The sequence below is a fragment of the Dipodomys merriami genome, unplaced genomic scaffold, assembly GCF_024711535.1.
Source record: "Dipodomys merriami isolate MVZ:Mamm:240054 unplaced genomic scaffold, mDipMer1.0.p SCAF_1, whole genome shotgun sequence".
Lineage (NCBI taxonomy): Eukaryota > Metazoa > Chordata > Mammalia > Rodentia > Heteromyidae > Dipodomys > Dipodomys merriami.
The window spans coordinates 114,777,666-114,791,675 of record NW_027202270.1 but is presented as its reverse complement, the minus strand read 5'-3'; the positions used below and the strand labels follow the sequence as shown (position 1 = coordinate 114,791,675).

Below are 14,010 nucleotides of genomic sequence, written 5' to 3'. Positions count from 1 at the left end.
GTGGTTCAAAGCCAGCCCGGGCAGGAAAGTCCATGAGACTCTTATCTCCAATAAACTACCAGAAAACCAGAAGTGGTGCTGTGGTTCAAGTGGAAGAACGCTAGCCTTGAGCTGAAGAGCTGAGGGACAATGCCTAGGCCCAGAGTTCAAGCCCAACAACCTCCCAAAAAAATAAAACAAATAAAAACTTTAGAAAGTAGGTCCTAGGGCTGAGAATGTGGCTTAGTGGTAGAGTGCTTGTCTAGCATGTATGAAGCCTTGAGTTTGGTTCCTCACCACCACATAAACAGAAAGAGCCGGAAGTGGTGCTGTGGCTCAAGTGGTAGAGTGCCAGCTTTGAGAATAAAGAAGCTCAGAAACAGTGCTCAGGCCCTGAGTTCAAGCCCCAGGACTGGCAATTAAAAAAAAGTTACATGTACAGTGGTAAAGTGATTACAACACTAATTGTAATGGCAGAATGCTAAAAACATCCTGAATATATATATATATATATATGTATATATATAAACAGGAAAATGAATAAAATATTATCTTATATCTATGATGTAGATAATTGTTCAGCTGTAGCTAAGAAGTGAATGGGATCATTATGTATTCCTTCAGGAGAATATTTTTGGTATGAGTTGGAAAAACCATAAGGCTTCAGAAAGACTATAATATGATTCCATTTTAGTATAACAAAACAGAAAAATCATTAAGTGGGATTTTGTAATTATTGAGAACAGTGTGGAAAAATATACATTTCACTTTTAACAGTTATTTCAGTGGGTTGTCATTAGAGGAAAGTAGAGAAAGACTACTCTGATGTATGCATTATTCTGTTTAGGTGTTTGCATTTTATTGAATTACATGAACTTTAAATATTAAGGACATTAATACAGTCTGTTGAGATTAATCATTTCAATTTTGATTCTAAAAATTTCTGAAGTATTACAGCTTAATTATTAGTTTTTTAAAAATAATTACAGTGTAGAATTATATATAAAGTATAGAAAATAAAACAAAAAATATATCTATATACTTGGCATGTAGTTTGAGCCCCTCTAATTCCAGCTCCTTCCTTGCCTCTTGAGAACCATGTATTATGAATTTTATGCCTTTAGTTCTCTTTTCTATAGTTTTACTATTTGTATCCCTAATCTGATATGTTTCTTAATTTCAGGTGATTATAATTCAGTGACAATTATTCAATATTATATCCCTAAGATTTATTTACTTACTTACTGATTGATTGATTTTGCCAGTTCTGGGGCTTAAACTTAGGGCCTAGGCACTGTCCCTGAGCAATTTTTTTGCTCAAGGCTAGCACTCCACTACTGAAGAATTGAACACAGGGCTTCATGCATACTAGGCAAGCACTCTGCCACTAAGCCACATTCCCAGCCCCTTGTTATTTGTTATAATTCATTTTTATGATTTTATCATCATAGAAATAAATTTACCAAAATTAATTTATTCACTAGTTAATGGTCTTTTGGGTTGTTTCCAGTTTGAGGCCATTTTCAAAAGTACTGCTGTGAATGTGATTTACATATATTCTGGTATGTACACACATTATTTTAAAGTAGGATTTGGGGAAGTAGAACTGTGGTGTAATATGATATGAATGTCTTTATATTTCCCAGACAATACCAAGTTCTTTTTCCAGATAGTTATGCCATCGTATAATCCCGCCAGAAATGTAGAGTTCTCTTATATTCTGGGTTCTAATATGTTATTTTTGCTATAAATATCCTTTCTACATTTTCAAGGCATTGCAGGAAAGAAAGCGGAGAATTTTGGATGAAGCTGTGGAATTAAGCCAGGATCACTTTAAAAAATACCTAGTAAAGCTTAAATCAATCAATCCACCTTGCGTGCCTTTTTTTGGTAAGTTACTAAATAGGGATATAATATTTTGAGAGTGAATGTCAGTCTTTCTAACAAAAGTTGTCAATCTTTAGAGGCAAATTGTATATCTGTCTGTATTTATTATACTGATAAAATTTAAACTTGGAATTTCCTTATCTATAAAGTGAAAAGTATAATTGCCTCTTAGAGTTAAAAGAAGAATATAAAGTATTTTATATTACCTAATACAAAGTATAGCATAATAAAGGCCCTCATGAAGTGGTAAATTATTCTTTTCCTCCCTCCCTCCCTCCCTCCCTCCCTCCCTCCTTCCTTCCTCCTTCCCTTCCTTCCTTCCTTCCTTCCTTCCTTCCTTCCTTCCTTCCTTCCTTCCTTCTCTGTCTGTTTCAATCATCTATCTCATATTTACAATATTTAATTTGCTAAATGTTTTATAATGGCTTTCATTTATAATGGCTTTCATTTATTAAAGGCTATTAAGCTTTTTAAATTTGTATTAGATAGGCTTATATAGTGAAATTTTACCTTATTTTTTGCTTTGATTTTGAGATAAGGTCTCTGACTTTTGCCTGGGCTGGCCTTAAACTTGTGATCCCCCCTGTCTCTTTATCCGAAATAGCTGGGATGACAACATGTACCACCATATCCAGTTGAACTTTTACTTTTTTTGTTCTTTCTTTTGGTCAGTCGTGGGGCTGAGACTCTGGGCCTGGGCTCTGTGCCTCAGCTGTGCAGCTCAAGTCAAGTGCTCTGCCACTTGAGCCACAGCGCCACTTCCGGTTTTCTGGTGGTTAATTGGAGATTAGAGTGTCACAGACTTTCCTGATCTGGCTGGCTTTGAACTGTGATCCTCAGATCTCAGCCTCCTGAGTAGCTAGGATTATAGGTGTGAGCCACTGGCACCCAGCCCAGCTGAACTTTTGTTAAATACAATTATGCTTCACTTAATGACAAGCATGCATGCCTCAGAATTGCATTAGGCAATTTTGTTGTGCAAACAAATGTGTTTACACAAACCTAGATGGTCAATTAATTTAATAGCACCTTTTTTGTTTTGTTTTGTTTTTGTGTGTGTTTTGTTTAAAACAGGATCTTACCTTGCCTAGGCTGGTGTCGAACTCCTGGACTTAAACAATACTTTTGCCTAAGGCTCCTACATAGACTGGACTACACTGTTGTGTCCAGCCTAGAGATACAGTAAACACCAGGTCATTGAGGCTTTTGTTAGCCTAACCTGGCGTACCATTTTACAATAAACGTTTAAGGTACAAATATATTTAAAATAATGACAAAAGTATGATATGATAAATGTAATAATAGATGTAAGAAAACAGTGACATAGTTCTTACCAAGTATTTTGCTCCCTATATAACTATTTGCTATACTATGCTATAATCAGCATGATTATATATAAGTAAATGTATTTATATCAGCATCACCAGAAACACTTGAGTAATGCATTTTACTTCAATATTACAACAACTGCAACAATTTTTCAACTTTTTTTTCTTGGTGCTGAGGATCGAACCCATGGTCTTGTACATGCTAAGTACATACTCCTAACACTGAGCTAAATCCTTAAATGCTCCATTCTAATCTTACGTTGTCACTATTGTATGTATAATCAATCCTTTGGTTACTTAAAACCATGTGGCACATGATTGTACTAGTGAAATTGAATGATTTATTATACCAAGGTTTATTATCCTCAGCACTATGTCAAGTCAATTTGAACAAAATAATTATTGTGAGAGGCTGTCATATGCATAGTAGCCTACTGGTATCTCATTTAGTAAAACTCAGCAATCCCTAGTTGCAATCCTACAGATATCTCCAGATAGTTCCAAATTTACTCTGAAAGATAAAATTGTCCTCAGCTGAGATCTGCAATGTAAATGAATCAGTAATTATGCAAGAAAAAAGATTAAAAGCCTTTTTACTGCATATAGAGAGAAATAATTATATTTCTAGCCTGATATGGTTTCATCTCTGTGATCCCAACATTTGTAAGGTAGGAAGATCTGAGTTCAATGCCATCCTGAGCTACATAGGAAGTTCCAGGTCAGCCTATATAGTGAGATCCTATAGTTGTCAGGCTATATAGTGAGATCCTACCAAGATAGACAGAAACAGAGACAGAGATATGAGAGAGGTGTGGGGCTATAGTCAGGCTATATAGTGAGATCCTACCAAGATAGACAGAAACAGAGACAGAGATATGAGAGAGGTGTGGGGAAAGAGGCAACGAAGGGAGAGAGGATAGGAAATGGGGGAAGGGAGAGAGAGAAGGAGAAAAGAACAAAGAAAAAAAGAAAAGATAGAAAAGAATGAATTACTTTTTTATTTAAATTATAGTCTCTGAGCAATATTTTCTAAGTCTTTACTCTTTTTTGGGGGGCGGGAGGTCCGGTCGTGGGGCCTGAACTCTGGGCCTGGGCGCTGTCCCTCAGCTCTTCAGCTCAAGGCTAGCGCGCTACCACTTGAGTCACAGCGCCACTTCCGGCTTTTTTCTTTTTTCTTATGTGGTGCTGAGGAATTGAATCCAGGGCCTCGAGCATGCAAGGCAAGCGCTCTACCACTGAGCCACCTTCCCAGCCCCAGTCTTTACTCTTTTTTTTTTTGTGGGGTCCAGTCGTGGGGCCTGAACTCTGGGCCTGGGCACTGTCCCTCAGCTCTTCAGCTCAAGGCGAGTGCTCTACCACTTGAGCCACAGCCCCACTTCTGGCTTTTTTTTTTCTGCTTATGTGGTGCTGAGGAATCGAACCCAGGGCCTCCTGCATGCAAGGCAAGCGCTCTACCACTGAGCCACCTTCCCAGCCCAGTCTTTACTCTTTTTAACAAAATTGCTTAAAGTTTATTGCTAATTACTTAAAGACATTGAATATTTGTAATCAAGCATTAAAATATTTGGTTGAATAAGATTTTGACACTCAGGATTAAGAATGCCTAATCTCATTTCTTAGCCTTTAATTTAGTAAAAACTCACAGCCTTTACTAATTCAAGTGTTAGAGAGTTCTTTGTGGATAGTAGTCATGTTGCTTTAGCAACATGGAGAGGATTGGTGAGTTCTACAGTGGTTTTCAACTTCACTACATCAGTTGTTTTCCTTAATGATGAATTAAATAACCAATTTATATATAACTTTTCTTTAAATGTTTTTCCACTAGGAATATATTTAACAAATATTCTGAAGACGGAAGAGGGAAATAATGATTTTCTAAAAAAGAAAGGGAAAGATTTAATCAATTTCAGTAAGAGGAGGAAAGTAGCTGAAATTACTGGAGAAATTCAGCAATATCAGAATCAGCCTTACTGTTTACGGATAGAACCAGAAATGAGGGTAAATATTTTTCTTTGCTTATCTTTAAAAAAGAAACTGTTGAGACCTGTGTGATCTTTAAGAAATAACTTAATCACACATCATGCTGTTCATTTAACTTTGAAAATAATGTGCTAATAATCAGTGTTAAATGCTAGATGTGTACAAAATCTGCACTTATTAAATATTTTCTTTTGAAAATAATGCTTCTTTGTGCAGTTGATTTGAGCAACACTTCCAAAAAGTGATTGACAAAAGAGAATGAAAGAAGTTTTGTGATGTCCTTTCAGTAAAAACAAAACAAAACAAAAACCTACTACTGATACTATAATTGAGTAATAGTCATTTTAGAAATTACATATGTGCCAGTGTAACATTTTTACATCACTGGGTTTAAATATGGGAACAAGGTGGGCACTGGTGGCTCACACCTGTATTCCTTGCTACTCAGGGGCTGAGATCTGAGGATCATGGTTCAAAGCCAACCTGTTCAGGGAAGTCCATGAGGCTCTTATCTCCAATTAATCATAGAAAAAGCTGGAAGTGGCACTGTGGCTCAAGCCGTGGAGTGCTAGCTTTGAGCCAAAGGAGCCCAGGGACAGCACCCAGGCCCAGAATTCAATCCTCAGGATGGGCAAACAAAAAAATAGAGAAACAGTTGGGAAAGTGGTCTGTATACATTGCAAAAGGCAACTTTATGAACTTTCTGGCAGTTGATTTTTTTGTGTGTGAGCACTAGTGTATAATAGTTAATTTTGTGATGCCATAAACTGTGAGATAACTTCTAAATTAGTATAAATTGTGACACTATGTTTATGTTAAATGAGTATCATACTTAGTTGAAGTTGAGAACTTACTGTCATCCTGGATAAATTCACTTTTCAGCTGGGCATCAGTGGCTCTTGCCTGTAATCCTAGCTATTCAGAAGGCAATTGTACAAAGGGGTTGTATTGTGGTATTTCATATATGCATATAATGTGTTTTGATCAAATGAGATTATTAAACTTTTCTGTACATTCCTTATCCTTTTCTTATTAAAAATTATATATACAGATTACTGGGTTTAGATTTAATTTTCTTTAATTTTGTTGAGACAAGTTCTTACTGTGTAGCCTAGTTGTACTTCAACTAATGGTTCTGTCTTAGTCTCCGCAGTGTTGGGATTATAGGTGTGTACCATCTATAATTATAGTGTGTACTGCCTTTATTAATTTTGAAGAGGGTGAGAAACAAAAAGTAGGCACTGGGTTTAACTTTAGTACTAGAATAAATGAACTTTATTTAATTATTTTTTTGCCTGTCCTGAGGCTTGAACTCAGGTTCTGTGCGCTGTCCCTAAGCTTCTTTGTGTTCAAGGCTAGCTCATTACCACTTGAGACACGGCTCCATTCTGGCTTTTTTTTTTTTTTTTTTTTTTTTGCTAATCCTGGGGTTTGAACTCAGGGCCTGGGCACTGTCCCTGAGCTTCTTTTGCTCAAGGCTAACATTCTACCTTGAGTCACAGCACCACTTATGGCTTTTTCTGTTTATGTGACACTGAGGAATGGAACCCAGGGATTCCTGCCTGCTAGGTAAACACTCTACCACTAAGCTACATTCCCAGGCCCTCTCCCAACTTTTTTTTTTTTTTAGTAGTTTATTGGAGATAAGAATCTCACAGGGACTTTTCTGCCAGGCTGGCTTCCAACCACAATCCTCAGATCTCAGCCTTCTGAGTAGCTAGGATTACAGGCGTGAGCCACCAGCACCTGGCTAAAATATATTTTTTTGCTAAGTATCGTTTGATAGATATAAACTTTTTTGTGTGTGTGCTGGTTCTGGGGCTTCATCTCAAGGTTTTTTTTTTGTGTGTAGGGGTGGTGATATAAGTGAATTCAAGCTTTTTTATTAAAGGCTGGCTCTCTGCCACTTAAGTCACATCTCCACTTCTGACTGTTCGGTAGTTATTTGGATGTGTCTCATGGGATTTGCTGCCTGAGCTAGCTTCAAACCTTGATCTTGAGATCTCAGCCTCCTGAGTAGTTAAGATTAGGAATGAGTCATCTGTACCCAGCATATAATTTTTTTGTATTAGATGTTAACCCAGCTAAGTTTAAAGTACATAGTTTTTCTTTTTTTTTGGTCAGTTGTGGGGCTTGAACTCTGGACCTGGGGGATGTCCCTCAGCTCTTCAGCTCAAGTCGAGCACTCTACCACTTGAGCCATAGCACCACTTCTGGTTTTCTGGTGGTTTATTGGAGATAAGAGTCTCACGGACTTTCTTGCCCAGGCTGGCTTTGAACCGTGATCCTCAGATCTCATCTTCCTGAGTAGCTAGGATTACAGAGATTCTTTGGGAAGTTTATCTGAAAAAGAATTTACAGACTATTTGTTCAATAAGTCACTAGAAATTGAGCCCCAAAGTTGCAAACAGCCACCTCGATTCGTAAGTCCATTGTAATTTTGGAAAAAAAGTTTAAAAATTAATATTATGTTCAGTGTTTTACAACTGATTCCCTTAAAATTGTAATCGAGTCAAATAGCTGTTCTTAGGTGCCAGCAGCACCCGGCCATTGTTTTTCTTAAAATTATTTTTAATGACCTTACTCCAATTATCTTTTTTGTTGTTTATCATACTTTATTGTGGTTTTAAACTATTAATTTTGGTTCCAAATTTTGTTATTATAATAAGTAAGAACAAAATTTATTAAGGGATAAGTGATATTAACTGCTGAAGTATTAAGATAGAAATGAAAATCTGTTCATCTTAATAATAGAATTACAGAACTAGACTGTAACTTCATAGAAATTGTGTCATTTTATTCAAAATTAGAATAAAATATTTGAAATCTTGTAATTTTTCATATTGGTCTCTTAATTTGTTGATAATTTTTGATATTGAAATCTTGAAATTTCCTCAAATTTTAGTAATACTGTAATAAAATAAAATCTAAAGTACTCTATGAAAGGAAATGTACTCACTACCTGACACTACTTGTGATCACTCTGTACATCACTTTTATACTAATAATAAAGTAAATAATAAAAATTAAAGTATATACTGATAGATATTTGTTTAATTCCAGAGATTCTTTGAAAACCTTAACCCCATGGGAAGTTTATCTGAAAAAGAATTTACAGACTATTTGTTCAATAAGTCACTAGAAATTGAGCCCCGAAGTTGCAAACAGCCACCTCGATTTGTAAGTCCATTGTAATTTTGGAAAAAAAGGTTTAAAAATTAATATTATGTTCAGATGTTTTACAACTGATTCCCTTAAAATTGTAATCAAGTCAAATAGCTGTCCTTAGGTTCCTTGTAATACAGTGCTATGTATAGGGCTGGGATGTAGCTTAGTGATAGACAGCTTGCCTGATGTATGAAGCCCAGCATTCAGTACCCAGTACCACAAAAAAGAAAGGAGGAAAGAAAGAAAGGAGATCATGCTAGACAGGAAAAATCTGCCTTTTGATAAAATCTGACCCTTTATCTTAGTACCATTTATTATCTATCCAATTTTGAGTCTCATCTCTCTCACTAGAATTTGTTCCTACTGTTCCTAGTTATTCTAGGAGTTTGCTGTAGCAACAGAAATAGTAGAAGACTAATTCTAAGTAGCTGAAAGTGAAGCAAGAAATAGGAAGAACATTAGACCCTACCAAGTTTGGACAAAGCAGTAAGCTATATGGTTTCATGTTACCTTTACAATAATTGTATTACACAGTCCTTTGTTCCTTCCTTTCCTCCCTCCCCCCTTGTCTCTCTTCCTTCCTTCCTTCTTTTTTTTTTTTGTTGTTGTTGTGGGGCTTAATTTTAGGGCCTAGGTGCTGTCTCTCAGCCTCTTTGTGCTCAAGGCTAGTGCTCTACTACTTGAACCACAGTGCCACTTCTGGCTTTTGAGTGGTTAATTGGAGATAAGAGTCTCGAAGGGATTTTTCTGCCCAGGCTGGCTTTGAATTATGATCCCTTCCTCCTTCCTTCCGTCTCTCCTTCCTTCCTTTTCTTTTTTCCTCTTTCCTTCTCTCTCCTTCCCAGTCCTGCCTTCCTTTTCCCTTCTTCCTCCCTTGCCCTCTCTTCTTTCTTCCCTCTCCTTTTCTTTCCAAGACCAAAGGACACTAGTAAGTACTCTAGCATTGAGCCACATGCCAAGCTCAATTAGGATGTAGATATTTTCTTCATTTTGCAAATGAAAAAACACTGAATTGCACAGAAATTAAATAACTTTTTTCTAGGCCACATAGCCTGAGCTCTGTGTTTTTCATTGTGAGTTTAAACAGGGCAGAGGTTAGGGTTAGGGGACAGTGATAGTAGTTTTCATCAAAGACATTAAAGCACTGTTGTATAGGTTGATTAGCACAAGGAAAGGAACAAAAAATGTTCTTTTATTAAGTGCATAGAATAATATGTTACAAAATCACATTCCTGGGGAGGCAAAGTAGGAGAAAAATGAAGGAAGGGGTAACAAGTTTGACAAGAAATGTTCTTACTGCCTTACTAATGTATCTGTAACCTCTCTATACATCACCTTGACAATAAAAAAATAAAATCACTTTCCCAGTAAATGTTTGTAGGGTTGACTTAGGTAATTTGAAAGAGGCTTAGGTTCAAGCATTTTAAAAAACAATAAGTTGTTCACCATAAATTTTCAAGAAATTTATAGTTTTGTGAAAAATATTTACTTACATTCAAGTCCATCTTAAAGTTAATCCAATTAAATCTAAGGGTTACTACTAGAAATGCCACAGGCTGCCTTTTCAGATTGAGATATTATTACATTCTCTTAAGTGTATGCTTGAGAACTAATAAGGTAGCTCTCCAAGTCATTAAAAACAAAATACATACAAATTAGTAATATTAATTATGTTTATTTTCTTAGCCTAGGAAATCAACCTTCTCCTTAAAATCTCCTGGAATAAGGCCTAATACAGGTCGTCATGGCTCTACCTCAGGCACTTTACGAGGTCATCCAACACCGTTAGAAAGAGAACCATATAAGATAAGCTTTAGTCGGATTGCTGAAACTGAGCTTGAATCAACAGTATCAGCACCAACATCTCCAAATACACCATCTACTCCACCAGTATCTGCTTCTTCAGACTTGAGTGTGTTTTTAGATGTGGATCTCAATAGTTCCTGTGGTAAGTATTTGTTGTAAACCATTTGCCAAAAATGAATTTCATGTTTAAGATAATTCTCATTTTTTAAACTAGGCAATTATAGAATCCTTCGTGATCCATACTAGTGTGAAAAGAAATATCTAAATGCAAAAATAAAGCTTAACACAGGAGAGTAAAATATCACTTATGCATTGCTTATACAAACTATTTTTTTAAGTTTATTCAACAAAGATTATTTTTTTGGGGGGGGGTCCAGTTGTGGGGCCTGAACTCTGGGCCTGGGCGCTGTCCTTCAGCTCTTCAGCTCAAGTCTAGCACTCTACCACTTGAGCCACAGCACCACTTCCAGCTTTTTTCTTTTTGCTTATGTGGTGCTGAGGAATCGAACCCAGGGCCTCAGGCATGCCAGGCAAGCGCTCTACCACTGAACCACCTTCCCAGTCCAACAAAGATTATTACTTTTGGGGCCCTACTACCATTTAAAAGGGAGCAGTAGATAGTGAATTAGAAAATAATTACGTTAGTTCTATGAGAGAAATTAAAAGGGACTATGATAGAGAGGAAATCTTGTATGCTAAACATAATTTTGAGTATATTAAGAAAAACTAGCATGGCAAAAAGGTAGTGATAAAAATCTACATTGCATGTATATTACATATTTTGCAAACATTAAAAAAAATAAAACCATACCTGTTACCTTCCTTTGCAAATTATTGTTTCTCATTCAATAGGCAGCAATAGCATCTTTGCTCCAGTGCTCTTGCCACACTCAAGTAAGTAAGAATATAAATTGATTCTAATGAGATAACTAAAAATAATAAGCTGGTTGGTTCGTGTATTTGAATGATTTGGGCTTAGCAACATTTAAAGAATAAGAAATTAAAGAAATTTTTTTGTTTCCCTTCTCTTCCCCTACCCTTCCTCTTTCATTTCCTCTCCCCTTCCCTCCTGTTTTTAGTTATTTCATAAGTTAATACCGAAATTTCCGCTAACTTACTGTGATCATTTGTACAAAATAAGCAAGAGGAAACAGAAACATCAGGAATAATTCAAAGGACCTTTGCTCATATAGTCAGATGTGTATAAGTCACATAGTAGTAAGAATTCCAATCATAAGAAAAGTAAAATAGTGATAAAATATTCTAAATGAAATTAACTCCAGCTCCTTATTTCTCTTCTCTTTTTTTTTCTTCAGTGATATTTCCACATTGCTAAATGATGTTTCTATATTGTTCTCTCTTCTGAATCATCACTTTTAGTCATTGTTTACTGATTTCCTATGATAGCAATGAGAATATTATGTTTTTATACTTGCCGTATTGAGAATAAGCACGATTCACTGCTAAGTCAAATGTAATGTATGCTGTACTTTAGACTTTTTTTCTTCCCTTTCTTTGTGTGTGTGTGTGTGTCATAATGGGCTTAAACTTGGTCCCTAGCTCATACTAGGCTTTTTCAGGTAGTGCTTTACCACTTGAATCATACTACCACTTACAAGATTTTGCTAGTTAATTAGAGATAAGTCTCAAATTTGTCTCTTCCAGCTGATTTCAAACTTCAATCATCAGAGCTGGAAAGGTAGCTAATGCTTTCCTTGCATGCATGAGGCCCTGGGTTCAATTCCTCAGTACCACATAAGCAGAAAAAAGCTGGAAGTGGAGCTGTGGCTCAGGTGGTAGAGTGCTAGCCTTGAGCTGAAGAGCTGAGGGACAGCGCCCAGACCCAAAGTTCAGGCCTCATGGCTGACCGAAAAAAACCCCACTTCAATCCTCAGATCTCAGCCTTTTGAGTAGCTAGAATTATAAATGTGAACCACCAGCACCCAGCTATAGTTCCTCCTATTTTTTTGTTGGTTGTGGGATTTTATTTTATTTTATTTTATTAATTAATTAATTTATTTTTGGGTCCAGTCGTGGGGCCCGAACTCTGGGCCTGGGCGCTGTCCCTCAGCTCTTCAGCTCAAGGCTAGCGCTCTACCACTTGGGCCACAGCACCACTTCCGGCTTTTTTCTTTTTGCTTATGTGGTGCTGAGGAATCAAACCCAGGGCCTCATGCATGCAAGGCAAGCGCTCTGCCACTGAGCCACCTTCCCAGCCCATGTAATTTCTTATCTTGTTGAATGTACTAGTATTCTAATTTCTCATTTTTCCTACTTTAGTATGTTTTCAATACAGCAGCAGACTTAGTCTTTTAGGATCTAAGATACTTTTTATTTGACTCAGAATAAAAGCCAAAATTCCTTCTAGACTCCACAAATTCCCACCAGGCTGCAAATTCCCACCAGACTCTACATGGTTTGTTCTCCTTTAATCTGTCATACCATATCTACTAGTCTCTTCCTTCACTCAGTGCTCTAGCTGCTCTTCTTCCAGAACACAAAGACAAATTGCCAGGACTTCTTTTTTTGTCATTCCTTATGCATATAATGTCCTGGGATCTCACAGCTTATGGCTTGCTTCCTTGCCTCTTGGCTCAAGCTTTTGTTTGGTGTTAGTCTTGCTAAGGTCTTCTCTACTATTTAACATTATTCCTGGGGGGAGGAAGGGAGTATGGGAAAGAATGGGAAGGAGAAAGAAAGAGGAGGCAACAATGCTTGATAAGAAATGTACTCGTTATCTTGCCCATGTAATTGTAACTCCTCTGTACAGTATTCTCACAATAAAAAAAAAAACATTATTCCTCTCCCACTTCTTTCTGTACCCCTTTGCTACAATTTCTCTTACCATTTGTAGTTATTACACTTATTTATTCGCTCTCAAACCAGAATATAAACTCATACGAACACAAATTTTGCTTGTTTTGCTTGGTGTTATATGCTAGGGAAAAATTATAGCAATAAATCCAGTGCTTATTGAATGAACAAATGAATGAGTGAATGATTTTTTAAAAAGTGCCAGGCACCAATAGCTCACACGTATAATCCTAGCTATTCAGGAGTCTGAGAATCATGATTCAAAACCAGCCTGGGAAGAAAAATCCATGAAATGTTTTATCTCCAATTAACCGCCAAAAACACCAGAAGTGGAGCTCTGGCTCAAGTGGTAGAATGTTAGCCTTGAGCAAAAGAAGCTCGGGAACAGTACCCAGGCCCTGAGTTCAAGCCCCAGACCAGGCGCACACATCTCATCCCCTCTTCCCCCCCAAATTATAAATAGCTTAGATAGAAAATTGACATTATAGAAACAGTCCAGTAAATAATCCTACATTCACTAGTTTGGAATACTGCAGCCATTTGAAATGTTCCTGAAAGCTAATCCAGGAGGAAAATGCTCTTTATAGAAAATATGAAAATTATTTACCCAGCAGGTGTTATTGTGTGTGCCTGAGGTTTGAATCAGGGCCTTATACCTTACCTGCTGCATCACTTCAGTCACCACATATCTAGCCCTCAAACTGCAAAATTTCTGTGTTTTGTAATTTCCAGGTCATAAAAATGATAGTTTTATGTATAACTTCATAGATTTTTTTTTTTTTTTTTGGTCAGTCGTGGGGCTTAAACTCTGGGTCTGGTGCTGTGCCTTAGTTCCTTAGTTCAAGGCTAACACTCTACCACTTGAGCCACAGCACCACTTCTGGTTTTCTGAGTGGTTTATTGGAGGTAAGAGTCTCACAGACTTTTTCTGCCTGGGCTGGCTTTGAACCATGATCCTCAGATCTCAGCCTCCTGAATAGCTAGGATTACAGGCGTGAGCCACCAGTGCCTGGCAACTTTGTAGATTTTTTTTTTTTAATGAATGAAA

At 36.9% G+C, this 14,010-nt stretch overlaps 1 protein-coding gene across 2 annotated transcripts in view; it reads left to right on the top strand.

Moving 5' to 3' along the window:
* Sos2 (SOS Ras/Rho guanine nucleotide exchange factor 2) overlaps positions 1–14,010 on the top strand; it is a 75,517-nt gene that overhangs the window by 57,544 nt on the left and 3,963 nt on the right. The window contains exons 17-21 of one of the 2 annotated variants that reach the window (XM_070027772.1): positions 1,752–1,869; positions 5,020–5,192; positions 8,238–8,354; positions 10,029–10,290; positions 11,001–11,042. In XM_070027772.1, coding sequence (XP_069883873.1) covers positions 1,752–1,869; positions 5,020–5,192; positions 8,238–8,354; positions 10,029–10,290; positions 11,001–11,042 — 712 coding nt within the window. The remainder of the gene's footprint in view (positions 1–1,751; positions 1,870–5,019; positions 5,193–8,237; positions 8,355–10,028; positions 10,291–11,000; positions 11,043–14,010) is intronic. The other variant, XM_070027780.1, reaches the window with a different exon arrangement.